The 26970-nt window shown below is 39.6% G+C and overlaps 1 protein-coding gene across 3 annotated transcripts in view; it reads left to right on the top strand.

Annotated features, from left to right (window-relative positions):
• myripb (myosin VIIA and Rab interacting protein b) overlaps positions 1–26970 on the top strand; it is a 96036-nt gene that overhangs the window by 15854 nt on the left and 53212 nt on the right. For all 3 annotated transcript variants that reach the window (XM_061804777.1, XM_061804776.1, XM_061804778.1), the window contains one exon: positions 23656–23877. In XM_061804777.1, the coding sequence (XP_061660761.1) occupies positions 23656–23877 (222 nt within the window). The remainder of the gene's footprint in view (positions 1–23655; positions 23878–26970) is intronic.

The raw sequence follows: 26970 nt of genomic DNA, 5'->3' as shown, positions 1-26970 counted from the left end.
CATGACAGGCCAACTTTAACATCTGATGAAATTACACAGAAGAGATGGAATCATGGGAGCAAAAACCTATATTATTCCTTACTATTGCTTTATGAAGACAAGCATGAGCAACCCCTACCCTGAAATCTTTCCCAAGCTCCACAGTGGTTTATGATGTGTGAGGGAGGAAGATTCTTACTTCGACTGTGACAAATCTGCACCCGGGTTGTGCTGGTGAAATCGGGGGGGAAAAATAATCCCCCGATGCCTCAGACACCTCTTTAGCTGTCCCTACTGACTGTATAGACACAGGAGGTGTCTCAGCAGTTTGTCTCCAAAAGAGCACTGTTCCTTCTCCAGAATATTTCCACCAATATGCCATGGCGCGATCTCCTTGGAGCCGCAGAGCAATCGTCTGAGCTGTTACCTTTCTATTTGTTCAGGTCTGCAGTGATTACTTCCGCTGCTGGCCAAATGTCAAGTGCTGTTTTTAGTTCGAAGCAAATAGCTGGTTGTGGCAGAAATACTGTCCCGCTCATCTACTTGCTTACCGTTTGAATGTGTCACATCTACTCATGTACCGGCAGTTTTATGCTATTAGGTCTTAAGTGTACTTTTTTTTTTAATTTTATTTTATTTTTTTTTTTTTTTTGTGTGTGGCTTCCCTGTTGTCTCATTATCATCCCATGCTAATTTGGCGGCCTTGTCTGCGCACAGGCAGTGTGAGGGCTCATTTTTCATGTCAATGTCATAATGACCTTTTTTTATGTGGTCACACGCACTGTGACAGAGTATTGCTGCCACACCAGACAAAAAAATCATTCAGTATCATGTTATAATGTCGTCAGTAAAATATGGCATAATCGACTTCCACATTCAGCTAAAACAAAATGAAGCACTTTTTTCCCGGTTCAGAGCACTGGTGGTGCCCAAATAAGGTATGTGCATTGTCTTTTTAAAGATATCTTGAATCTTTTGAAACACTTAGCCTTTTTCTTTCTTTTTAAACTGTTTAATAGAGCAGCGTAGATATATGATTTATGAGCCATAAAGACATACATACCTTTGTAATGCTCCGCTAGTGACCTCAACTGGAAAAAAATTGCTTCATTTTGGTTTTGCTGAATGTGAAAGTGACAAGTATCACGATATAACCTTGACGTATCTTATTAAAGGAGAACATTATCATGTTATAAAATGAGACTGAATCTGTTTTTTTTTTTCGCCCCACCCCCCAGTGTGGCAGAAATGAACAGGTACAACATACGATGTTTTCTTTCTACTAAAGCCCTACCTGAGGAGCAGAATGTCGATCCAGGCCACAGCTTTGTTTTTGTTGGGTTGTTTTTTTGCAAGTCAACAAACAAAGACAAACTGAGCTATATTTCCATGTAAAACAGGATTTTGTGTTACTTAATGAAATCCAATCTGTTGGGATTGTATAGGTGTGAGTCATGTGTGTCAGGATCTTTCTCATGGAATGTTTAATAGCAATAACGATGATGCACTCAAGATGACTATCTGCAGATGGCTGAAAAAACAAGGACTTACTTGGGGGGCCGGGGGATAGATTTATGCTTTTTAAGTTTGCATAAATAACGTAATAGCATTGTATATCAAGCATCTTGAATATGCTCGAGGAAGCAGTGTGTGGGTTTTAGTGCACCATTCAACCCTCCCTGTATGATTTAGTGCACACACTGAAGAGTTGGCTTCAAGTCTGTGGAATTACATAAATTGCTGTATATCTGCTGCCTCCTTATCATGATGGCTTATGGTTGATGAGTCATTATGTCCTCAGGGGAGTCACCACTGCTTCACTATGGCAGTTCATGCTTGTGTTTTGGGGCCGAAAGACATTATCTGCTGTCAAAATCCACCAACCCCCTGCATAAAGGCTCCCCTCTTTTGGTTTTTTTCGTTCTTCCAATCCACTCTAGTTTCAGGAGCACTGCCAGGAAGGAGGAGTTCAACGCTGCAGTGGTGAATCCTGCACTTATTCGCTGAGTCAGGCAACCGGACTATTTGCAAGTTGGGCCAAATTGCGGTGATGACTGTGCACAAAACAGACAGATGCTTGTGCTTGCCTTTTGGATTCATTCAGGCCACCTGATCCTCTGGCTTCCTGCAAAATTTTGTGACACTTTCCCCATTTTCCATCCTCTCTGGTGTTTTTATTTCATTTTGTTTTTTCAAGTAGGGTAGTAGTGCCTCTTCACACACATTTCCTCATCACCTAATGAGATCTAATGCAGTAGCCATTTTCCTTTTTAGTGTGAGTATTGCTCACTTTTGAGTGAAACTGTCAGAGGTTTTATTTTGTATTTTTTAGGTGGGTGTTCTCAGTATTGTAGAACTGCACGGTATCATACTGAAGTTTTTTTTTTTTTTTAAATGTCTTGCTTGTTGCTATTCATGGTAACAAATATTAGAAACTTCTCTTGCTGTAATGCAGTGCAATTTTATGCTGGTGGAAAATAACTTTTTTTTTTTTTTGTAACACTTCTGCTCACCAGGGTCTGGAGCCTATATAAGCTATTTTAGGCCGTGAGGAAGGGTATACCTTAAACTGATCACAAACAGTTGCAGTGTACATACTGTATAAACAAGTATTTGGATTAACATTCACACTTACGGGCAATTTAGAGTCTTCAAGCTTCTGTACGTGTTTTTGGGATGTGGGCGGAAACCGGAGTACCTGGCGAAAACCCACGCATGCATGGGGAGAACATGCAAACTCCACAGAGGGAAGGCCGGGATTTGAACCCTAGTCCTCTGAACTGTGAGGCAGTTGTGATAACCAGTCACCCACTGTGCTGCCAGATATAACCATAATGCTTTAAAAAAAAAAAAAAATCCTTTGTGAAAGGAGTTTTTAAAAAAGTGTTTTATTGCATCACTTTCCTCAGTTTGAGTTCTGTACAATCCCTGCCTTTTGTTGAGATGATTTAAACGCATGTGCTCTAAATATTTAAGTCTATCATCAACGTCAAGCCCTGTGCACACTTCCCATGTGTTGTTCAACTCTGTTGAATGCCTGCCAAAGTCTCCATCTGCAGCTGTGGTCAAGTGAAGGACAGCAGTGGTGAAATCTAGAGACGAACGGGATACAACGAGGTCTTCTTATGGTTGTTCAAGGAAAACCATAATTCATCTTTAGTTGCAATTAAGTATACAGTAGCGGGGATTCCATCCTGCCAGGAAGGGTTCTCAGTCGTAGTAAAGAGACTGAGAATGCACGTGATTTAACAATGAGTTAGCAGATCCGGCTGCTTTTCCCATCTTTAAATGTTTATAAAAAACGGTAACTGGTTTTGTGCGCCATATATTGAGACCCCTACTTAAATATTTGGATGGCGCTCTTGCCCTTATGGTTGTCATGGGGTTGAAAAGTCCCCTTACATGAATTTAAAGCAAAGGAAGTAATGATTTAGTGTAAAATTATTCATTTTCTACAGCCATAGCTGACAAACTCATTTGGCTATTTTTTTAATTGAGCCATAATGAATGTGTGGAGTGAACTCAAATCCATCAGTAGCAAGTGGTGGTGGTGGTATTTGCAGTAAAACGACTGTGGGAGTTTTTTTTTTTTTTTTTTTTTTAAACAGAGGTTGTGTTTAAATCCTCAGATTTACCTTTGAATGCTTTTTCTTTACCCCAGATGGATATAGTTTTGCATTTCTTCCGTACAAAGACCCATAGGGAGCACTGTTGTCCAAGCTGTACATGGCCTGACTTGAATCCACATTCTCTGTCATGGGCATTGTTCTAGTCTGCCATGGTTTAAGAAATGGTTAAAAACAAAGTCAAGAAATCATTAATATGGAGTTTTGGTAAGATATTAAATTCAACTTGAACTTAACATTGTATTTTGCAGTTTTTTTTTTTTTTAAAAGCAATTTCTGAAACAACCTTAGAGCTGAAGGCCTCTTTTTACCCTTTCGCGAGTCACACTAATAATTGTGTAAATGTGAAATTGTTTCAGTCTAGTACCAGAGTACTACACGCAATACGAGTTAATGCTTTGAATGCCCTCCTCTGGACTCAAATGTAATTGCACCAAAGTGTACGCTATATCCATCAATATATTCTTGACAATGGCAATATTCCAATTAGATTAAGTGTTTAAATAAAAGGAAAAAAAAGCTTTTTGCCTGTTTGTTTTTTTTATTTATTTATTTATTTATTTATTATTTTGAAAGCACAGTATAAGGAACACGCAGGGGGTTGTAGGTGCAGGAACAAGTGGACAGCAAATAGCTATGCTTGTATTTACACAGATTCAAACATTAATTCAGAGATGTGTTCAATAGGTTATGTGGCTTTAAATGGGTGGACTGTTTATTTTCATCACAGTGTGACTTGTGAGGATGAGTCACTGTAACGTAATGGAACATGGAGGAGAATCCACGAGCTCCTTATCTGCTTGACCTTCAGAGGTGGAAATAATATTCTTGGGAAACAAACTACACTACTCCCACTCTCCTGTAAAGACTCACTGGGCACGTCATTTTGCCAAGCAAATTTGAGTGTCCAAATTTCCAAATCCAAAGAATTCCATCAAGGATCAGTTATAGCTCAGGTTAACAGTGTCTGCCCCTGCTGCTAATAACCTGCAGAACGGCAGCGGAAATACAGCTACTGTGTGTCAAGGATCATAGAGAGGTGGAAAATGGGTTCTATGGCTGAAATATAAGAGGAAAGGACAGAACCTGGAACTGAATCTGGAGACTTTGAATGTTGGCTCCATGACAGGAAAAGCTCAGGAGTTGGTTGACATGATGATGAGGAGAAAGGTTGATATATGTCCAGGAGAGCAGGCGGAAAGGGAGTAAGGTAAAATGTTTGGGAGCAGGGTTAAAATGATTTTGTCATGGTGTGGATGGGAAGAGAAATGAGTGAGAATTTTATTTTAAAGTGCAAGTTATCTAAGAATGTGTTTGAGGTGAAAATGGTATTAAATCAAGTGATGAATCTGAAAATTGAAAATGTGGGTGTTTATGTATAATATGATTACTGGCTATGACAACAGGTAGAATGTGACCTGCAGCTGAAGGAGACATTTTGGAAGGAGCTAAGTGAAATATTTCTGAGCATCCCAGCAAGCGAGGGACTCATAATTGGTGAAGGTTATAATTATCGTTGATGAAAGAAACGGCATGATGATGAACCAATGGGTAAGTACAGCATTCTAGAAAGGAACTTGGAGGAACAAATGGTGGTATCTAGATCTTTAATAAAAGGATGTAGTGAGCACTTTTTTTTTCCCGGAAGAGGCAAAAACATAAGGTGACACACACGAACACAGGTACAAGCACACATTACATCTTCTGAATGGGAAGATCTAAGTCTGAATGTTACTGACTATAAGGAATTGGTCAAGGAGAGTGTGGCTAGACTGCATGGGATGGTGGCGTACAAGATGACTATGTTGGTAGGGAGAAAAGTTAAGAAAATAAAGGCAGAGAAAAGTAACGTGGTGGAAGCAGAGAATAGAAGGGTATTTTGTGGCTTTTTGAGATAGGGTAAAACAGGATCTCAGTTGAAGGGAGAAGCTTCCAGAAGACTGGACTACTGCAGCCAAGATAGAGAGACAGGCAGCAGAGTACTTGGTGTAAGTTATGGTAAGAAAGGGGAGGAGGAGACAGGGTGGTGGAATCTCAAACTAGAGAAAATCATAAATGGAAAGATTAACTTATTAGTGGAATGCTGTGAAGACTGAGGAGAGGAGAAAGGAATACATGTTGGTAAAACAAAGGGCAACGTTAGAGTTGGCAATGGCCAAACGACCTGTATATTGACATGTATGCTCGGTTGGACCCTAAAGAATGAGAGAAAAGAGCTATTAAAAGTTGCCCAGACAGCGAAAGAGATGAAAAGATGTGCAGCAGGTTAGGGTGATTAAGGATCAAGATGAATGTGTTGCGTGCTGCCAGTACTGTGCTGGACAGATGTAAAGAATATTTTGAGGAGTTTATTTTATTTTATATATTGTATTTATTTTATAAGGAGTTTATGAATGATGAAAATGAGAGATGGAAGAGTAGAAGAGAAGTGTGATGGACCAAGAAGTAGCAATGTGTATGGAGAGAGTCAGAACACCAAAGAGGATAAAATGAAAAGGCAGTTGCTCCTGATGACATACCGATGGAAGCATCTTGGAGAAGTTGCAGCATAGTTTTTGATCAACTGATTCAACAGAATTCTAGTGGGTAAGAAGGTACCTGAGGAATGGAGGAAAAGTGTGCTTGTTCCCATTTTTAAGAACAATGGCGACTTGCAGAGCTGTGGGAACTATAGAGGAATAAAGTTGATGAGACACACAATCAAGTTATGGGAAAGAGTAGTGGAGGCTAGACTCAGATGTATTTGCGAGTAACAGTATGGTTTTATGCCTAAAAGGAATACCACAGATGCATCATTTGCAGTGAAGGTGGATGACTTCAAATACTTGATCAAAATTACAGGACAGCAAGATAGGATTATGCAATGTTGCGACCCCCGAATAAGACATCAAATGACTTTTTCACAGATGGGGTCAGAGAGGCATTGATTCCACAAACCATAATGTGTTTTCATTGCCTCTGATTATCAAGCAAAATTGTGCTTGATTAGCAGAGGAATGGCTGAATATTTGCCACTTGTGTTGGTCTCCCTAATGACGTGTCCACCATGTTTTGTATAATTTTATTTTTAATTTTTTTGGTAAACAAAAACAATCCAATAATCTTGTCATGTTTTTGAACATTTCATGTTTTTAATTACCTCCAAAGTTGCAAATCTGTGTGAATAATGATTGATACTTGATGAAAAAATAACCCTTATTGTAAAGATGGATTCCTAAAATAATTGTCCGATTGAAGATAAAGAAAATGGTTACCCTTTAGAATCTATGCAAACAAGGAATTGCATAACATTTGAGTTCTACTTCTGGCCGACGCCTTAAGGTTTGTACACAAGACCCAGTCATGATTTAATACATTATGAATCATGAACTGCTTTTTGGCAAGTCCCTGCATTGCATTTATTGCACCACATTTTATGCTAATAAGAGATTCTGTACCTATTTTTAAAAATTTATCATTCTGGATTGCTGTATTTTTTTTCTCTCTCCGTACTTCATGTCAAGTTACATGATAATGGAAACTGTACTGTATAAAATGTGAAACAAACAAAAAAAGCCAACCATTTACATGATCTCATTAAACCTTTTCATATGCCTGAGCGAGTTGTTTACTTAATGTGCAAAATAGCATCACATGACTAAAGATGTTATTCCTAATGTTCCCATCGAGACATCATGATGATACTTACGGTACATGAGGCAATAATATAAAATATCTTGTGCAATAGTAAAGCACCGTTATTTCCCCTCATTTGGACAATTAAAATCAGACTGTGTGCACAATAATATTGGCATGTTTGTTGCTTGGTGAAATTAATGAATCTATAATAAGGACCAATTGTGTCTAACTTCAGCTGTGGCCCACATTCACAATGTTGAACAAGCTCTTTTCGCTATATTTTTGAGATTCACTGGCCACAAGATTGGGAACAGTCGCACAATGTAATAACACTAATACAATGTATAAAGAAGTTTTACCTTTCCACACATTATCCACTTTGAACGCAAACACACAACTCTTATTTAGCATTTAATTGGATTTGCCTTTGTTCCTTATGTCTGCAGAGTTACTGTATCTTGGTTTTGAGCCCAGTGATTGTGTAAGATACTGCACTCTTATTTGCAGCCGTATTAGTCATTTTACCTTCGTCTCAAAAGAGATGAAGCCCTGTGAAGAATTTTAATCACGGTCCTCTATAGCTAAAAAGCGGCACCCTAGAACTGTTCAAATGGAGTTCTGGTGAGGAGACTGCATGGCCGGATGTCTCATTGTGTCTAACTGGGAGATTTGCGAGTTGTGAAGACTTGGAGGTGACTGTGGAAGAAGGGCTTTTAGCTTTGTGGCTTTGCTTGAATGAAAATGTGTGAGACACAAGTGTTGCTGCATTTGTGATTCATAGTGGAACACATTCCACGACTGTCAGGTTTCAGGTCTATAGGTCCCCCACCCCCAGCCCCTTTGCGTGTGGACTGCCTTCAGAATAAAATCATGAATTTGCCAGTAGAGAAACTGTTCCCCATTTAGTGAAAAGTGATTTGTTGCCTTAACAGCCAGCAGTTGCGGTTTTCAATGATAAATCTTATTTTCTCTTGAAGCTCTCTGTCTTCTACCTTTTTTTTTGGGGGGGGGGGGGCTCTGATCGTATCAAAGGAAAAATACTGCGCTTACATTCTTAGCAACTCTCCATATATCATAGAAATGAGTGTTTTCATCCGCTTAATGTTTACAGTCTATGCTCCAAAGTATCCTTGGAATAGAGCAAAGCCTAATAAAAGGATTAAAGTCTAGATAAGGATTTTTTTTTTTTAGTAACAGCCCCAGAGCGTAAATGCTCCCTCTGCATCGTCATGCCTCCCCACCCACACGCAGGTGGATTTTCCAATTTTTTTTCATTTTTTTCAATTTATTATCTCATTGGAGTTGACTTGGACTCAATCACATTGGAGTAGACTTGGACTCAATCACTAAAACACTCTAAAAGAATATTCTCGTCAATGCAGAAATTTGGTTTTAAATGATCTTAACGTAAAGTCTTCCTTACATTATGAGAGCTCTACATTATTATTTTAAATTGTTATTCACGTTAATGAAAGACCTCTCAAATTGCTTTTAATTGCAAACTGGTGACCGTAGCCTAGAATTAAGAATAATAACAATGTTCAGCAAGGACATCTTGTCAGTGGGATGTTAGTTTAAAAAAAAAAAAAAAAGTAATATTTGGGCTAATGTATCTCCCCTTGACGGAGACCATTAAAGCACTGTCAGCCACTTTAATCCTCATTAACATCTTTAATACACCGATGGGATCATTGTCATTACTGTGCATGTAAAGTGTGAGAACAACCCTTACGCACTTATTTAATGTGGTGTCTTACAGAGTGTCGTGAATATTTACCATAGTATTGTATGTCAAATGACAGGTTAGATAGACACATTAATCACATTAGAAACTCAAAATATTTTGAAGTTAAATGAAAATGGACAGGCCAAAGATGAGCATCCATTTTATTTCAGATCCTATCCAATCTGGTCACTCCAAGAGAGCGAGCTTCATAGTCTTGATTCCCACCACCTCCATCACTCTTCAGTATTATAATGCACCTGAAACTTTCCTCCAACTGTTACAACCTCCATGAACCCATTTCTTAACTTCCTAACCACACTTAAAATTGCTTTGGACTGTTTACCCTTCTCCACCTCTCATTCACACGCACATATTCTATTTTACTTCAGCTGACTTTCATTTCTCTCCCTTCCAACTCATGCGTCCAGCTTTCTAAATGTTCCTACTTCTCCTCCCTGCTTTCACTGCAGATCAATGTCATCTGCTGACATTATGGTCCAAAGGGATTCCAGTCTAACCTCATCTGTCATCCTGTCCATCACCACTGCAAACAGGAAGGGGCTAAGGGCTGATCCCTGACGCAGTCCCACCTCCACCTCAAAATCCTCTGTCACACCTACAGCGTACCTCTTCACTGTTCTCCTGCCTTCAAACATGTTATGTACTGTTTTAACATGCTTCTCTGCCTATCTCAACATTTGCATGCTGCAGTAGGTCAGTTCCTCTCTGGCTATTCTGTCATAGGGTTGCTCTAGATCAGACCTCACCAATGCGGTCCCCTGGGGGACCCGTTCTAAGAATTGTTCACTGATGCACAGCAAATTTCTATAGCGCATTTCACACACAAGGTAACTGAAGTGCAAAGTTTGTTGTGAGTTTGCGAGCTTCTCGTCTTAGTTATGTGCCTTGCTGCCACGTCCCAGGGATTTGTGCCTCATAGTCATCATAGCCTTGTTTTTCCATGTTTCATGTTTTTGCCTTGCCATCATTTGACCCTCATTTCATCTTTTTTAGACCCTGCCTTTTGCCTGCTACCTGTATACCGACTTCTGCTTGATTTTAAATCACCCTTATAAATCCACACCCTTGCTTGTAGTCATGCATTTGGGTCCTAGCCCTTGTCCCCTGCTCGTGACAAGGAGCTGACCAAGTCTGTGACTTAAAAGCAGCTTTGTGCAAATAGCAGTCTTTTTTTTTTTTTTTCTTTCCACAAGACTACTGAAAAAGTAACCAAAGCCTCATTTAGAATGGCACATATTGAAAAATTCTCTAAAATGCTTCTTTCTGACTCGGCTCCAAGTTCCAAAAGTGATAAGATTAAAAAAAAAAAAACCTGAAAGTATGTCATTGTTTCATAATATATTTGAACAAACATTGTAGACAAATTGTTAATGGCAATGAAAATGTGACTGATTTCCTGCACTTGCAGAGACTTAAAGAATATCTGATACTTAACATGACTACTGTCTTCAATAACAAGGCATATAAATCATCATTAACATAACAATTTGAGAAGTATCAAACTGGCAGCTCTTTCTATTAATCAGTACCAAGTAGTAGCTCTAATTTAAAAAAGGCTGGTGACCACTGCTCTTGATCGACCAAGAGATAAATTCTGACATTTGTGCTTCTCCATCATTGTTAAAGCAAGACATGAAACAATACCATTGGCCTAGCTATAATAATTTTTAAAATTTTTATATTTGTAAAGCGATTCGAAAGTTTTGAGGTGTGCGTTATGTTGTAGATTTAGTGTATAAATTGTTAGGCAGTTTTTGCCTGCCATTTGGCCTGGGTTCATCTAGAAGAGAATTAATGGTCTTCCTAGCTGTGAATGCGGCAAAATTATTATTCTTTCCAGATGAGCCCATAAAGCAAACCAACAAGCAAACAAATTAACCAAATGAAACTAATGAGACCATCTTCCTAATGCAGGGTGATATGTTCTCTCCCCTCCATTATGCGATTCCTGCACTCGCTCTCCTGCATGACTTTTGATTGTGACCTGCAGGAGCTGGAAAATACTTTATCCTTTGTCTTGAATTTTTCACTGTCGGTATCGTTCTTCTGAGACCGTTGGAGAGGGCTTTCAGGCATTCCAATGATGCGATAAATGTCTGCAATGGAAGCTGTCTGCAGGGTTAAGAGTCGAAGTTGTGAAGGTTGACACGTTCTCTGATGCTGAAGTAAACACTCATCTTCCACTGCATGCATGCTGCCTTGAAAGCTGCCAAGTCTCTGAATGCCAAAATCTGGGATCATTCATAAGACGTGTTTGTGTGTGTGAGTGAAAATGTGTGAGGAGCAAGAAGACACCGTTCTTGTACTGCAATAACGACGCAGTGCTGTTCTGTTGAATTCAACTCCTTGTTAACAATGATGAACTGTGATATAAGGTACATACATCCGATACCTGCTCTAACTAGGAGTTATCGCGATATAAAGATTTTGGTTGAATAATATATATATAAAAAAAAAAAAAAATTCACAGACTCAAATAGTGGAGCGCAGGGTCCAAATTTAAATTTGCTTTGCTTATTACATTGTCAGTCTTTAATGCTCGTGCCAGCTTTGGATTTGGTGTATTTCATCAAACTTTGACAACATCCCACAATGTACTCTCTGAGTCAGTCAGGTTGGCATGAAAGGCGACTGGATGAGTGAGTGTTCCTTGCTGTCATCACTGTCATGGCGTTGGATGCGTCATTAAAATGAGTTATTGACGAGATGACTGGCCAGGGACATCTCCGTTCCACAGCTGCATTCAAGACCACTCCAAGCCAAGTGAAACAGGTTGAACAAATTACTAGGATTAAATGCTGCATAATGGAGAAATATTTGGAATTGCACGTGGATGGCTTAGAGTTGCTTTTATATATTGAGGTAGTTTGCCTCAATAGCTGACCGGCCTGAAAAATCTCTATGGCTCACCTAGTCTGGCTGCATTGTCAATTTTATTGTTATTCTACTGCATGTGGCTCCTAGCTGCAGAGTAAGGAGGGATGTTTGGAATATTTGACTCTGCTCACAAACAAGGTGACCTTTGGTTGGAGTTTGTCGGATTCTTTCGTGTTTGTATATTTTCAAATCTCAGGATCTTTACTTTTGAACTTGTACATGAAATGGAAAATATACATACACTTAATTAGCAGAAATGTGTACACAGACTCCCAGTGGTGCTCATGGAACCTGGTCTTTCGCTCTAGATGAAGAAATTGGCCTTTTGGCTGCATCCCTTTTTTCTTCATCAATATTAAACAAACTTGAATTACAAGCAAAGTATTTAATCTAATTGAGCACTTATGGCAATTATACTTACACAATATAATTTTTTTTTTTTTGGTTTTTGTACCCTTTCTCTAATGCCTTCGAATATTGAAACCCCTGTGACGCCGTGGTAGTGCTCTGCGGACCATGGCCTGTGTTGTCAGATGTGACTACAAAAAATGTCAGGAAAAGTCAACTAGAACAGCTGAAATTCAAACAGGGTTAATCACAGTCACTTTGGTAGCAGTTCTGTGTTGACTTCCATTTAGCATGTTTGAATGTGATTCTGAACAGCCACATCCCTATTTATAAAAGGGTGTGTCCACTTGTGCAACCCTGTTATTTTTCTACTGAGTTGTTATAGGTAAACTCATAGTTCTGTTTGAAATTCTCATTTACATTTTTATATTTTTGTTGATCACAAAAACAAGGGTGTTTAAAAAAAAAAAAAAAATCTATATCTAGTGTAGGTTCCCTTCACCTTTTTTGTCAATAGTTGTATTCACTATTGATGTGTTAACTAAAATAAATAAATACATAAACTGGATTTTCCCCCCCTTAAGTGTATGCATAATTTTGCCGATGCCTGCCCTTTTTTTTGGCGTGAGCGCCTGGCCTAAAAATGTCTGTGTACCTGCCTGCTCTTTAAGTCTTTCGTTTTATCCAGACAATCTAAATGTATCACGTCAAAAACATTTATGTATAAGTGTGGCGATCTGATATTTTGCCCATCTTATGTCGCGAAATGGTAATATATTAGTTTTTAGATGAGATCTTGAACATATTCCACTGCTGTACTTTTGTTGGTTTCATTCATTGGCTTGTGGAGGGAGTACTGAATAATTTGGCTCCTGACTGTATTTTTTTTTTTTCATGTATCATACACCATTTTGTATTTATTCCATAGGCTCAGTCTTCTTCCACGGAGCAAAAGGAAACATACTTTTATCCACAGTTGTTGTTAATAGGGTTTAATAATGCTGATTGGTTTGAAAGGACAAGGCAACTTCCTGTGGAAGAACCTCCCCCGATATCACATGCGCGTTTGTGCGGAGGTGAATGAATTCATGAGTGGTTCTATGTGGGTCATCGGAAGGCACTTGAACATGAGAGGGGTTCACTGCAGCTCACATCAGCTATTATCAGAAAGCTATTGTTGAATAAAGTTGAAGCCAGTTTCTGGTTAGGTGTTTAAGGCCTTTGGGATAGTGTTCAAGTGCCTCCTTGGGCTGTCAGTAGAACTCTTGACATTGTATGCTTCCTACCATAAACATTAAATCATACAATTTTCATTCAGTCTTCTAAAAAATGCTTGGAATTTGTTGAAAGACTCGGCATCATTCTGCCCGAAGAACCATCCGAATATTCAACATTAATTACAGCCACAGGTTCAAATCCGTATGAATGTATTCCTCAGTCTTCCCAATCAACTGATACTGCTATTTTTTCACCAGATGAGGATAAATCTGAGAAATCAGCCCTGGGCATGTAAACGAGCCTTTGTTGCGGCGCGGTACACGTCACATACGCCCACGTAGATCATGTGACTCGCGAAAATGGCAGCGCCCCTGAAAACTCGTAATTGTCAGTTTAAAAAAACATTTTCAAAACACTATTAAATGAGAGAGGATTTTACATCACATTGTCAAAATAGGGTCCATATTACATGACCTATTGGATTTCCCCTTTAATGATCGCTTCATCAGATGGGATACGGGTTAGCCTAACCCTAACCCGAATATGATGGAATCAATATAATAGTGGGTCAGAGCGATATTTTCTTCTTCTTCTTTAACCTCTGATTAAAAAAAAAAAAAAAAAAAAAAAACCATCTGAATCTCCAGTTGCTGTGCACGTCTTTAGTTCCGCCTTCCTGTCAATGTTCATTAAGTGCGGTGAGCATGTAAGATGAATCTATGTAACGTGGGCACGGGTGCACTTGCAGCTCTGCACGTTATACTGTATATGGTCCTTCCCAACTCGCGCGTACATGCTCAATAGTGTGCACACACTGATGTGCACATCATTAAAGAGAAGGGAGTTGATTTTGTTGCTGGCTAGTTTGAGGGCCTTAAGGGGGGGTCCCTTAAGGCCACGGCAGAAACCCCATTCCTCCTCTGCCCCAACAAATCCACTCTCGCCCAAGTTCTGTTCTTTTGGTTCACCCTTCCTTCTTTACTTTTAGCCAGGGATAATTTTTGCATCTGGGCTTTTTACGTTTTGATCTTTTAGCAGGGTAAAGAGTGATAACTTATAGTCTTCTTTTCCCACTCAGCGACTCTCCTGTGAATGGTTGTCTGTCCATGTACCTTGATGATTTATTGCTATGAACCCTTTGGAATTACTCTGCATAAACTGGTCATAAAATGTGATCTGATCATCATTTCAGTCACAACAATAGATGTTTTGAACATAATTTTTTATTTTTGAGAAATTTGAGATTTACAGTGCAGCGTGCAAAGGTATGAGATCATTGACACTGTTGACTTCAGAAATCTGGATGATTTCAAGTGGCTGGCATACTTTTTCATGCAACTGCGTGATTTTCATGGATGCTGATGAAGTGGATGCGCCAAACTCAAACACCCCAACTGATGTACAATTTGGAGTTTGAGCAAACCTTTTTCCTGGATAATTTTGCCTCCAAATCCAAAACATCCTCTTCCTGCAAAAATTAAATCTAATCAATATGTGTCCAACTTCGTAGGTTCTGTCCTTTTGTTGTTTTGGAGCAGTCTTACATTGCGGTGAATCTTTCTCACTCAGGAATTCAGTGAACATTTCACATTTGTGATCTCTTCATTTTTTTTATTTTTTATTTTATTATTTTTTTTTTTGCTGCCACAGAAATAGTCTCTTCTTCCCTGGCGGCTATCACAGACCTTCTCCTCTTAATACATAGCAGCACATTTTCTCATACTCAACACTTGTAGCCCGGAGCTTACTGGACCTTGAAGATAATGTGCCAAGCTATTGCAGGGAATGTCATTACGAAAGCAGTCACATGATGACATCACTTGAAAATTTTTTTTTTCAATCCATCATTTAAAAGTCGCAATATTTTGGATATGTAACCCTCCATAGAGTGATTCTTTAATGCAGCACTGAGGAATGCGTGGATGATTTTAATTCATTTTCTACATGTTGACTGAGACACCATAAATCAAATAATAGAAAAAGTTGGTTTAACCAAAAAAAAAGACCTTCAAAGCCACAGGGATAGAAGTCATTAATTGATCAATTGGAACTTGAGTTGGGCTCCACCCCTTCTGTTTTGGGGTTTGTGTGTTTTCCCTGCACTTCATTCTTGCTCTTTCCAATATCGGCCCCAATCTTTTCATCCTTAAAAAGAAAACAAAAATAACCAGAACTCTCCACTCATATGTCTTGAGACCAAATCTCAGATTGCTCCAGATTATAATTAAAATCCACCCATCGCCGAGACGAGATACGCAAATTAAATAGGGAGGCTGTTCTCTCTCAAGTAATTTGAGGGTCAAAACGTTATTATCCGAATGAGGAACATAATCCCTTATTCTCTAAATGAGCTCACCTTGCTGAGAATGCACATTATTTTCTTTTGGCACCTTATCGCTCATTTTTCCCGGCTATAATTCCTATGGCAGCTCCGCCACGCTGATTTGAGAAAATTTTATCAGCAGAACACACATTTGATTAAGAATTGTTTCCCAGAGCGAGGGCTCATTTTTGGCTAGTTGCTTTTTGTTCGCTAGACAAAAAGTCCCAATCTTAGAGAATGCATTTACTGTAGTAGTTAAAGAAAAGTAGACATTTTTTTTAAATTAGAAAAGCAATGAATTTTTGTAGACTTTTTTGCTCATGGATCTCTTTTGGTATTGCTTATCCTCACAAGTGTTGTGCATTATTTATGGCCTGTTTGCAGTTGTAACCACTATAGGATTGAAAGGCTGATTTTTAAGGTAATTTACCCATCTTCCCTGCTCCTGTATGTACTAGGGATAGTATAGTATTTGAATGGGTCCGGCAAAATAAAATTTGGTTGTCTACGCCCATTTTCTGTGTACAGTATCTAATTCACATGTTGCAAAAGCCCATAACGTAATAACAACAAACCCATAATGTAATGAGTCTTAAACCTGTAAAGTCCACTGCATTTGGATCGTTTGAAAGGTTAAGCAGCAGCAGAGAAAGCTCGAGCTCATGCAAACAAAGTTGAATGATTGAGTAAATTGAGAGATGGACAATGAAAATATGCATTTTCACAGTTAAACTATAAAGTATACTATGCAATATCAGATTATGCAGCTATTACATTTGCAGAGCCCCCCCCCCCTTTTTTTTTTAACTGGGCCAGTAACATAATAATCAGCCAATAACGTGATAGGTTATTCAATTATTGGTTGAAATTTAGCATTTTATTTGTTCATGACTTATTACGTTATTGGACAGTTATCACGTTATGGGTCTGTCACATTTTAAAAAGGACAAATCTATTCCTGTACATGGGGTGTTTATTATGTTATGGGCTTCTACACAACTTACACATTAAATGACACATTCTTTGAATATATTGTTCTTTAACATATTAGCGTTTGTGTCCACCATAAAGTTTTAAAAAATAAGGATCACGTTCCACAAGTTACCAGGAACTCGAGCAGGAGCATTGGAGGAACAATTTGGTGAACAGTCAAATTTAGTAGAAAGATAAAAGAATGCGGGGGGACATAATCTGCATTCTTGCTTTGATCAATATTTTCATCTTTAGAGAAACAAGCCAATTAAAGAACCGCTTCGGATGTGTTAACGCTTACGCTAAAACCTTTTTGACTTTATATGTCTTAATGAGCCTCGGCCTGTTAGTAACTTCAGGGCTCTTGGGTGCCGTGCTGATCTTAGTGTTGTTTAAAAAAAAAAATAATAAATAAAATGCCCTCCAGCTTTGTAGTTCTTGTGATTAAAAAAATATTTGTCACGCGTCCTGACTTTGTCTCCAGAGTTGTCATCCTCGTTTGTTCTCTGTCTTAAAGTTTTAGGCATATTCCATTCCGGTATTTATTTATTTTCATGATTTTATTTACTGAAATGTCTTGTCTGTGTGATCACCTTGAACTTTCCACTATCCGTGGAATTATAAGTACAGTGTATAGGAGAGATGAATAAAATAAGGTGCAAAAAGAGACATGAAGCTTTTATGAAATATGTTGGCTTTTTATATACATATGCATTGAAGACGGTCACACAGAATAACGAGTATGATTAATTATGTATATAACAGAAATGAACCACATTTCCTTTCAGCATACAACACTGGGACTTGTAACTTTTACAGCTCAAGGTTAAAGACAGTTCAGACTGCAGAAACAAATACTTCTGTTGTGCGACCGGCTCTACCGTTGGGACAATACAGCAAAAACACATTATTTACATCTTTTCTGCTCTAATTTGAATATTTCATGCATTGCATGAACAGCTGAGAATGTTTCCTTATCAATTCTTTTATGCTCTGTGGAATTGGATGCCTTTGTTCACAACAATCTAATTAACAATACAAGAAAAAAAACATTTCAAGATCACAGCGCTTTTGTAATTACTTTTGCTGGCTGCACTAAGCTTGGCATACATTGTGTGAATAATCAGTTTAGTGTGTGTCAGTCGCAATTCCGTACTGACCCACTTTTGAGTCAATGCAGAAGGGGCTGGTACAATGTCCAAAAGGTGACCATTTGGGAACTCCTGAAAGCTTTTACATGGTTCCATCATTTCACCAAAGATATATTTTCTCTCCCCGCCGCTGTGTAAAAGAGAGGAAGGGCAGGCCAAACTGGAATAAAAGGTGTTGTTACATGTATATTTGTGCTGTAGAGTCAGACTATGAGAGGCACCTTAGGTTTTTTTGTGAGCATTATTTTTAGAATTAGCGTTCCAAATTGGATAAAACCTTTTCCGTATTAGATTTGTCAATCGTACTTTGAAATCCAGACACCTACTGTACCTTGCCTACTTCTGTTTTCAAATGTATTTCTTTGCGTTTGATTGCTTTTAATCACGTAAAGCGGATTGAGTTACCTTGTGTATGCTTTAGTTCAAGAAACTTCTCATTTGGAGCTTATTTGGAGGTTATTTTCATATGACTGCGCAGGAAAAACGAGAAAGGGTCTGTGCTTTTGTAGCAGGTGGACACCGGAAATCAAAGTACCATTTTGAAATTGCTCTGTTAGGCTGTTGGAAAGCTCACGATCAATTCACAATTACCAAGTGCCTTTATTTCCCCACTGTACTCCTCAAAGTAGCGCGTATCCAAGATCGATTTGAAGCACGCACGTTACACATGTTGAAGGACTGTTAAATCTCTATGCTTCATCTCTTGATGTCGTTCGAGCTTGTACATGATAACATTTAATGATGATAATTAGATCCAGTACACATGGAGGCATCTTTGCTGTATTCGAGCTAAACATTTTTTTTTCCATCACTACGCCACAATACTTCTTTACCAATCTGACGTATGTGCAACTCCTGGCAGGGGGTGTAGGATCCAGGTGAAGTTTACTTTGAGTTAAAAAAGATTACATTTTGTTAGCGGACTGTAAATTATGTAGTGCAAAAGTAGGTAATGAAGTCTATTCTGACATTAAACGAGATGGGCGCCCTGCAAGCTATGGTTGCTTGCTGTCTGAGCACTGAGCCTCGAGAGCCCTGTTTTCCAGTCTTGACTGCTTGGCTCTTGTCAATGCAGATGCAAAACTGTCACGAGTCTGTGGCGGAGGAGGTGATACGCTGCAGCCTGGCGCATTGAGTAGAGGAGTTTGAGACTGTGTGATAAAAGTATCGTTTGTTGTCAGTTTTATTTTATAACGTGGTGTTCTCAAAAAGCTGTCCTGTAATTCTTTTTGGTTTCAAAAAGGGATTTGGAGACTCAACCAAGGAACTGCAGATGTTGTTGAGAGTTGCAGTGAGTGAGAAGGTCGAGTGTGAGAGCTGGCATGACCACGAAGTGATTTTAAATCAGTGAATTTAGGAGCAATATATACTAAACATGATCAGGATGGAATGAGGTCTTTTTTTTTTTTTTTTACAGGCATTACTATATATTTTTTTTAGATCCATTGTGTGACAAGAACGTGACTTTTTAATCATGATCTATGATACATTTAGTTTTCAAGGATTCATGATAGGTGGCATGGTGGAAAATGTGTAGCGATTTGGCATCACAGTTCTGAGGACTGGGGTTCGAATCCCAGCCCTGCCTGTAGATAGTTAGCATGGTGCCTGCATGGTTTTTCTCCGGGCACTCCAGTTTCCTCCCACATCCCAAAAGGTGTGATTGTGAGTGCTGCTGCTTTCTGTCTCCATGTACCCTGCGATTGTTTGGCAACCAGTTCAGGGTGTACCCCGGCTCCTGCCCAATGATAGTCGCGATAGGCTCCAGGACTCCAGCAACCCTAATAATCAATGTGCAATAGTGAGATACTCTAAGATGAGAACATTGCTCCAAATGAAACGAATTCTTTAGTGACAACTACTGCGTATTACTTCTTGCTATTTACTTGGTCCACAACAACTCGGTGAGGCCAACAGAAGAGGCAAACCTGAAAAAGCTGGCCTCACAACTTCAGCACCACGGACAGCATACATGTAGACTAACGTGCATCAAGGAGTCAAGTCAAGGAACAAATCATATCAAATAAAGCAGTTGAAATATTCAGCTAAATAGCCAAAAAGGGCAAACCAAACTTACCACCCCAAGCCCTTTAAACTTGCATGCTCATGAGGCTTGAAAGGACTCCCGCGTGTTAACTTTTAAGCCAAAGTACAAAGTTCATGCGTGACAATAGAAACCGCTGTCACAACTTTATTCTTTTAAGGCTCGGCGTTAATATGACCCTCTGTAAACATTTCGGAGTGCACTGGCTGAATGGTTGCATGTTTCTAGGCAAGCACTCATCAAGCTCCCGCTGATTGTACGTAAATGATGATTTTATATGAGAAATTTGGTGGCAAAGATGAAAGTTAGCACAAAGGGAAGGAATGAAGGAGATTTTTGTCCTTGAATATTGGTAATCAAACAAGTGCCTGTTGATGCATGGTGCGAGCTGCACATACAGTACATTGTTTTGATATGATACATGTTGGCTTGTATCCACCCCCACAGCTTCTGACACAGTGCATGAAATGATTTTCTCATCTTGTTAATAGTCTACATCTCCTGATGCGCAAGAAAAGCAATCAGTGAGTCAGGCGCGGGTGTTGTTAAGGAGCAACCTTTTATAATTTATTGAATAATGTAGCAGCAGCAGCCCCGCCCCCACATAGGCACCCCATCAACTGCTGACTGATGTTGAAGGTTGTCTGTCCATTGTCTGTCCTTAATATAGCTGCATATGTTTTTGCATGTTCGATAAACGATGTTTTCTCTGTTCACACCTTGTAGCCTTTACTTGACTATAAATTGGAGCTGTGGGGTGGAATCCTCAAACATCCAAAACCTGAGTTCCCAGTCATTGATTCAAATTGCAGGATACGTCACTGTGTACCCATAACCTCGCATCAAATTTTGTGCTCACACCAAGCCCCTAACCATAGTAAGTCTTTAATACATCACAAAAGCAAACTAAACCAATGTATTAGGCATTTAATCTGCACTCAGACTTAGTGTACCTCCATGGGTCAGTGAGCTTTCTTCTGCAACAAACCATTACAGTAATTGATTTTAACAAAAGAGGCCCACTCAAATATTTCTAACCTCATTATTGTTTAAAAAAAAAAATCCCAGATTTTCAATACAGTTAATAAATATTCTGCATGGCTTCCACAGAACTGAAATAGTATTACACTTGCCTGATTTTTTTTTTTTTTCCCTCAAGCTATTTTCACAACTTTAAGTTAGTTAACATGGCCTAATAATAACAAACAAATTGGGGGCAGACTGATTATATTTAGACTTTCTGTCCAACAGTGACTTTGTGCGTGTGTGTGTGTATGTATGTGTGTGTGTGTGTGTGTGTATATATATATATATATATATATATATATATATATATATATATATGCATGCAAGTAGAAAGGTGCTGCATGAATCCTTGAATTCCAGCTCACCTTCAGCCTGCATCCATTTACAATGTGTTAATACGTAGACTATGCATCTTGCCTTTTCTTCTGACTGGACTCCTCAAAAAGAGCATTAGACAGCTGCAGCTCATTCAGAATGCTGCAGTTCGGGTTTTGACCAGAACAAAGAGGTCAGAGCAAATAACTCCAATTCTCTCGTGCTTACATTGTCTTCCAGTCAGGTTTAGAATATATTTTAAAATTCTGCTACTGATCTATAAATCACAAAATTGTTGAGGTCTTGAATAGATGAAACAAATGCTTACAGAGTACAAACCCAATATAGTTTTCACGTGACGTCTTGAGTCACATGACTTTTGTTTACCACGCCTGCTGAATGGCAAAACTACAATTCAACTTGTGTGTTTTTGTGATCTTTTGTGAATATTGGCTTGCTTATAAGCGTCTTACAGCCTTTTCATTATGGTATTTCATTGTGTGGCTTATGGTTGTAAGAACAGACAGAAAAAGGGGTCTGACATTTCAGGCATTGTTTACATTTTGCTGGGCATTAAGCTAATTTACTGTGGTATCCTCCATACTTGTTTCATATCTTTACGGAGGTCTTTGGGCAGTCAATATGCCTACTAGCACCTGCAGTGAAACTTTGTTTTCCAGCTTTGCGGTGGATAATGTGAACCTCGTGGCTGTCGCTAGCCAAAGCATTTAGCTGAACTTTTGCTAACTCATGGGAACTGACTGTGTCGATCCCCTTTTTTTTTTTTTTTTTTTTTGAGCGTGCCAGCTCCCCTGGCTGAGTAACTTTTCGCGCAGACTCGGTGAGTTGGTAACAAAAAGTATGCGGTCTCTGACCATTTCATCGTGGTCTGTGTAGTTTTGTCTTTAACAAAGAGCTTGAGTTCAGTCCCAAAGTGCTCACATGACTCAGTTACCTTGTGCCTTCTTGCGAAACTTATATTTAGCAAATATGGGGTTTGCTTTCGGAGTGAGGTAATCAGAGAGTTTTTCGTAATAAATTTTTAGCAACTTCTTCGTCTCCGGTCAGTGTCCACGTATTGCCGACATCCCGTCCTTTACAGCAGGAGGAAACTGCACTTTTCCTCTCCTGCTCTTTTTAAGCGGTCCCATGAACATTAATTCCCATGTTGCTTGAATCTCTGCCACGCATCTGGTAAATTGGGTGAGTTGGAACACCGAATGCCTCCTCATTGTCTTCGTTCGTTTATTTTTTCTTTCCCGTGAGTCCGTCGTTATACTACCGTCACTTTGACACCATTTTATGATCTTGCTGTCATGTTATTGAATAACGTAGACGTGAGTCCAACTGTACTTTTTAATGTGGGTGATATTTATTTCGGCCCCCGCCCCCAACCTCTCTAGCTTACTTCCTTATCGTCCTGTCTCGTCACACCCCGCTGACATCGACACAATGCTCTCGAGTTTCATGTGGCTTCTTGCCTTCTTTCTTCTTTCTTTATTCCTCACGCCAGTGCCTCAATCACAATTAGTGTTCGTTTGTCAAAGGACTTTCAAGATAAAAGATCAAATGATAACCATAGCCAAAATATTACAGTATACATTTATCGCTTCCTAGCCATGATATGTAGACTCATGTTGCCGTCCAAAAGAAACAAACACGTTGTCATCGTGACGTCAGTGAAAAGTATCTGTAGAGGTCTGAGATCGAATGGAGTGCAGAGTCCACCGCAAGCATGGTGAAGCAGTATTTAGCTATTATGCTGGACACAAATTGAATAAGTTGCCAACAGTAATGACATCAACGCCAAGTGTATCAAATTTGGTTCTGTTCTAAAAACAGAAAGGTAGGAAAATATCTAATTTGTCAGTATTTATGGCAGCTGCTGTTCATTAATGTCAAAAGGGTGTGGGGTACTTTTTATTCTTGAAGCTGCGAAAGCCTAAACCCTGTTTAATCTTTTCATTCCCGCCCCCTTTCTGCAAGTGACCTTCAAAGCAGGATTATTTATGCCTTTTCATTATCATTACTCTCATGCTGCCTATGCCTTAATTAATTGAGGTGGCTCATTCTGTTGTTGAGGATGCAGGGGGGGGGGGCGGTGATGATGCACAGACTGCCCCTCCACTGTTTCCTGTCTGCGGTAGGCAAGCATAGCATGACAGGGCCTTCCAAATTGAAATGTCAGTCCTTGTTTCACTTAACCTGCGTACAAAGAGTGACATAGAAAGAGGAAGGTGGTAAATGCTGTCCACTTCCCCCTGCACACCTTCCCTTGTTAACGTATTTTAAATTTGCTTATTATTCCACATCGCAGTCATATTCTACCACTTGACCAGATGCTCTATTCCCTCCCTCCTCTCCCCCCCTCCCTATCGTTTTCTCTCTTTCTTTTGCTCGCTCGGCTCTAGTGAGATGAAGCAGGAGCTGGCGGAGGAAGGCAGCAGATGCTCCATCCTCTCCAAGCAGCATCGTTTCAACGAGCACTGCTGCATCCGCTGCTGCGTGCCCTTCACCTTCCTGCTCAACCCCAAGCGTGAGTGCCTGGACTGCCAGTACAACGTGTGCAAGACCTGCTGCAACTACAACAAGAAGGACAAAGCCTGGCTGTGCTCCGCATGCCAGAAGGGCAGGTTGGTACTCATGCACCCACACGGGCAGGAAAAAAGAGAGATTTAAGTGAATGGGAGCTGTTTTTAGAATTGGGTGAATGGAGAATGGATGGCGGCTGAAAATACACAGGTGGCAATTATGAAAGGAAAATGGGGATGATTAAAGGAGGAGAGGCATGCAAGGTAGTAAAGTGACACATTGGGGACTTTGAGGGCGTCCCCACTATGAGCGTTTTAAAAAAATGTTATTTGCCTTTTATTGACATCCATCTGTCATATTCTCTTTTTACATTCGGAATATTAAGGTGATGGGACATATAGTTGGACTATTGGTCTTGACTCATGCTTGTATATGTCTTATCACATCCATGCAAGCACAGTCTGCATTTAAACTTGAAGGCAGCTAATATTTGCGAAGCGTGTGTTTTGTTCCCCAATGCCTTTGGTTATTAGTGCACCCACTTCTTACTTGATGAATAGGCAAGGAGGGGTGTAAGAAGTTCTGTTAGGCATCAGATATTTATGCACAATGTTGCATGTCCTTCATCTTTATCACTTTATTTCAAAGCAGATGTTGGAGAGGTCAGGATGTGGATGTTAGTAGTTGACAGGATGCTGTCTAAAAATATGTTGCCCCTCCACTTGGCCCTATTTTCTCCATCCATTCCCCTGACACTGCCTCTTTTTGTCTTTCATTGATTTTTTTTTTTTTTTTTTTTTTGTGCTGTATACTGAGGGAGCTCTGCTAACCGTGTGCTGGTTTATAAAACACGAGAGAAATGTCGAAGCAGGCGGTACTACAGTATGAGGAGGAAGAAATATGACATTCGAATAAGGTGGGCAAGGTTTCGTCTCACCCCTCCCATACCCTCGCATTCGCTGGAGCTTGGCATCTGTGAATGCTGCGCTTCCAAGGGGCTCAGAAATGTTCTCATTAGGGGTTTAGACTCTGTCACAGATGGGCCCGATGTCACAACATTGCCGTCGACCAGCATCATGTAAACGCAGCGCTTATCATTACCGCATTAAGCGGGCTTAAATCTGCTCTTAGCAAGAATTATTCTCTCCAGGTGGTGGTTTGCCATCAGAAACAATGATGTAAAGCTTATACAAGAGTTAGAGGCTTAAAAAGTATTTTCACTTTTCAGAAAGATGATTCAATTGTTCATAAATCTCGTCCAACCCCCTAAAAATGAACATTTGGTGATGTCACACAGGAGTTAAGAGACAATTTTGGGTTTGTTTTTGGGTAACTATTGACGAATAACCCTAGATGAGTTTACATTTTTCGGACCCTATACATCAAATGAATTTTGGGTGAGAGGAATCAAGTCACAGACTCATGTTACTGTAAAATGGTTAAATTGGAGGGATTTCTGTACACATGGCGATAAAAACGTGCTCTGTATCTTTAAAAATCATGCCCTTCATATCAAATCCCCATTTATAGCTTTGCAATTTCCAAACGGCATTCTGCAGGATCCAAATGTAAATCCAATTCCCATTGGAACAGGCCAAATGCTCACTCGCTCTCTCTCTCTTGCTCTCTCTCTTGCTCTCTCTCTCTCTCTCTCTCTCGCTCTCTCTCTCTCTCTCTCTCCTCTCTCTCTCTCTCTGTCTCTGTCTCTCTCTCTCTTTCTCGCTCTGTCTCTGTCTGTCTGTCTATCAATTAGACTTGTAATAATAGCAAACATGCACACCTCTCGGAGGCTGAAGTTGCCTCCTCACCTTCATTACGTAGAGGTGTGTCAGAAAAGTTCCAGGACTAGTGTCACAAAAGCTATTTTAAAAATACGGGCTACAAACTATAGAACCTTTCATTTGCCCTATATCTTTTGTGACGCCAAGGCAAGACAAAGTTATTTGATTTTCTGAGCCACTTATCCTCACTAGGGTCGCGGGCATGCTGGAGCCTATCCCAGCTATCTTTGGGCAAAAGGCGGGATACACCCTGAACCGGTTCCCATCAAATCATACGACACATAAATGTGCTTTACGTAATTAAAAACATTTTGAAACAATGAGCAGACATTTAAAAACACATTACAGAAAATAAATATACCTTACTAAAAATGACTTAACATGCATCTTTAGACAAACACTTGTATTGATTAAAATAATTTATTTTTGAGAAGCTTGAAGAATTTGAGGGAAGTTTTGACTGAAGTTTATATTTGTTCTGACCACTAATCGTGGTTAGGGTGTTATAAATAGTAAAAATAGAACATTGAAAAAACCAATTTCACTTATGAGCGAGCTCCTGTCTGCAGACTGGATCAATTAAGAACCCTCGTGTCACATCGACTACTAATAGCACACACAAGCCAAAATATTTTTTTGTGGAATCTTAAGACTCCCCCTCACCCCACCCCCACCCCGAACTGCATGCCCCCCACGCCCAACATTCACGCCCCGAGCTGCAAGCAGTTGGGGAACTGTTAAAGAGAAATACCAGATGATTAAGTGAGATGAGAGCGAGCGATCGAGAGTGAGAGCAGGAGAAAGAAAGGGCAGCCGGACTGGGAAGGATGTGTGAGTAGTCCTTCCTAATTAATAAAGAAATGGTCAAAAGCATCTTTAAATTCTGAATTTACGTTTTCCCTATGCTAGACCCTCAGATTTATTTGCTTTCCTTGTTTCATTTGTTTCTAGTTCAAATTTTGAATTGCTTTCTTCTTTTTATCTACCTAGCAATGTTGCACATTGTACACATTTACATTTACAGCATCTACAAACATCCTTAATTTGCAGAAAAACATGGCATTGTGCAGGGCACAAAAGAACCATACAGTACACACACACACATGCATCATAAACAGAACACAATCACTTACCACAAAACTAGATTCGGCTTCACTTTTGACTGACACTTTCCAAGAGACTCAGTGTGATGTGGAGACGAAAATGAACCGCCACAACCGGTGAGACCCTGTCACGACGGTGTAACACAGTAATGCTCACACACAAGACAGAACACTAATTAAATCATAGCTTTTGCATTGTTTTAATAGCTGAGTAGTTGTGGGATGAGTGTTAATAGTACTCAAGTCAAAAAGCATGTAAAAGCAGAACTTAGTGCATGAGCTAGCTCACTAATGCAATGTATTCGACCCC

Source organism: Syngnathoides biaculeatus, chromosome 19, assembly GCF_019802595.1.
Source record: "Syngnathoides biaculeatus isolate LvHL_M chromosome 19, ASM1980259v1, whole genome shotgun sequence".
NCBI lineage: Eukaryota > Metazoa > Chordata > Actinopteri > Syngnathiformes > Syngnathidae > Syngnathoides > Syngnathoides biaculeatus.
The sequence above is the reverse complement of the archived record's forward strand: the minus strand, read 5'-3'. Positions and strand labels throughout refer to the sequence as shown.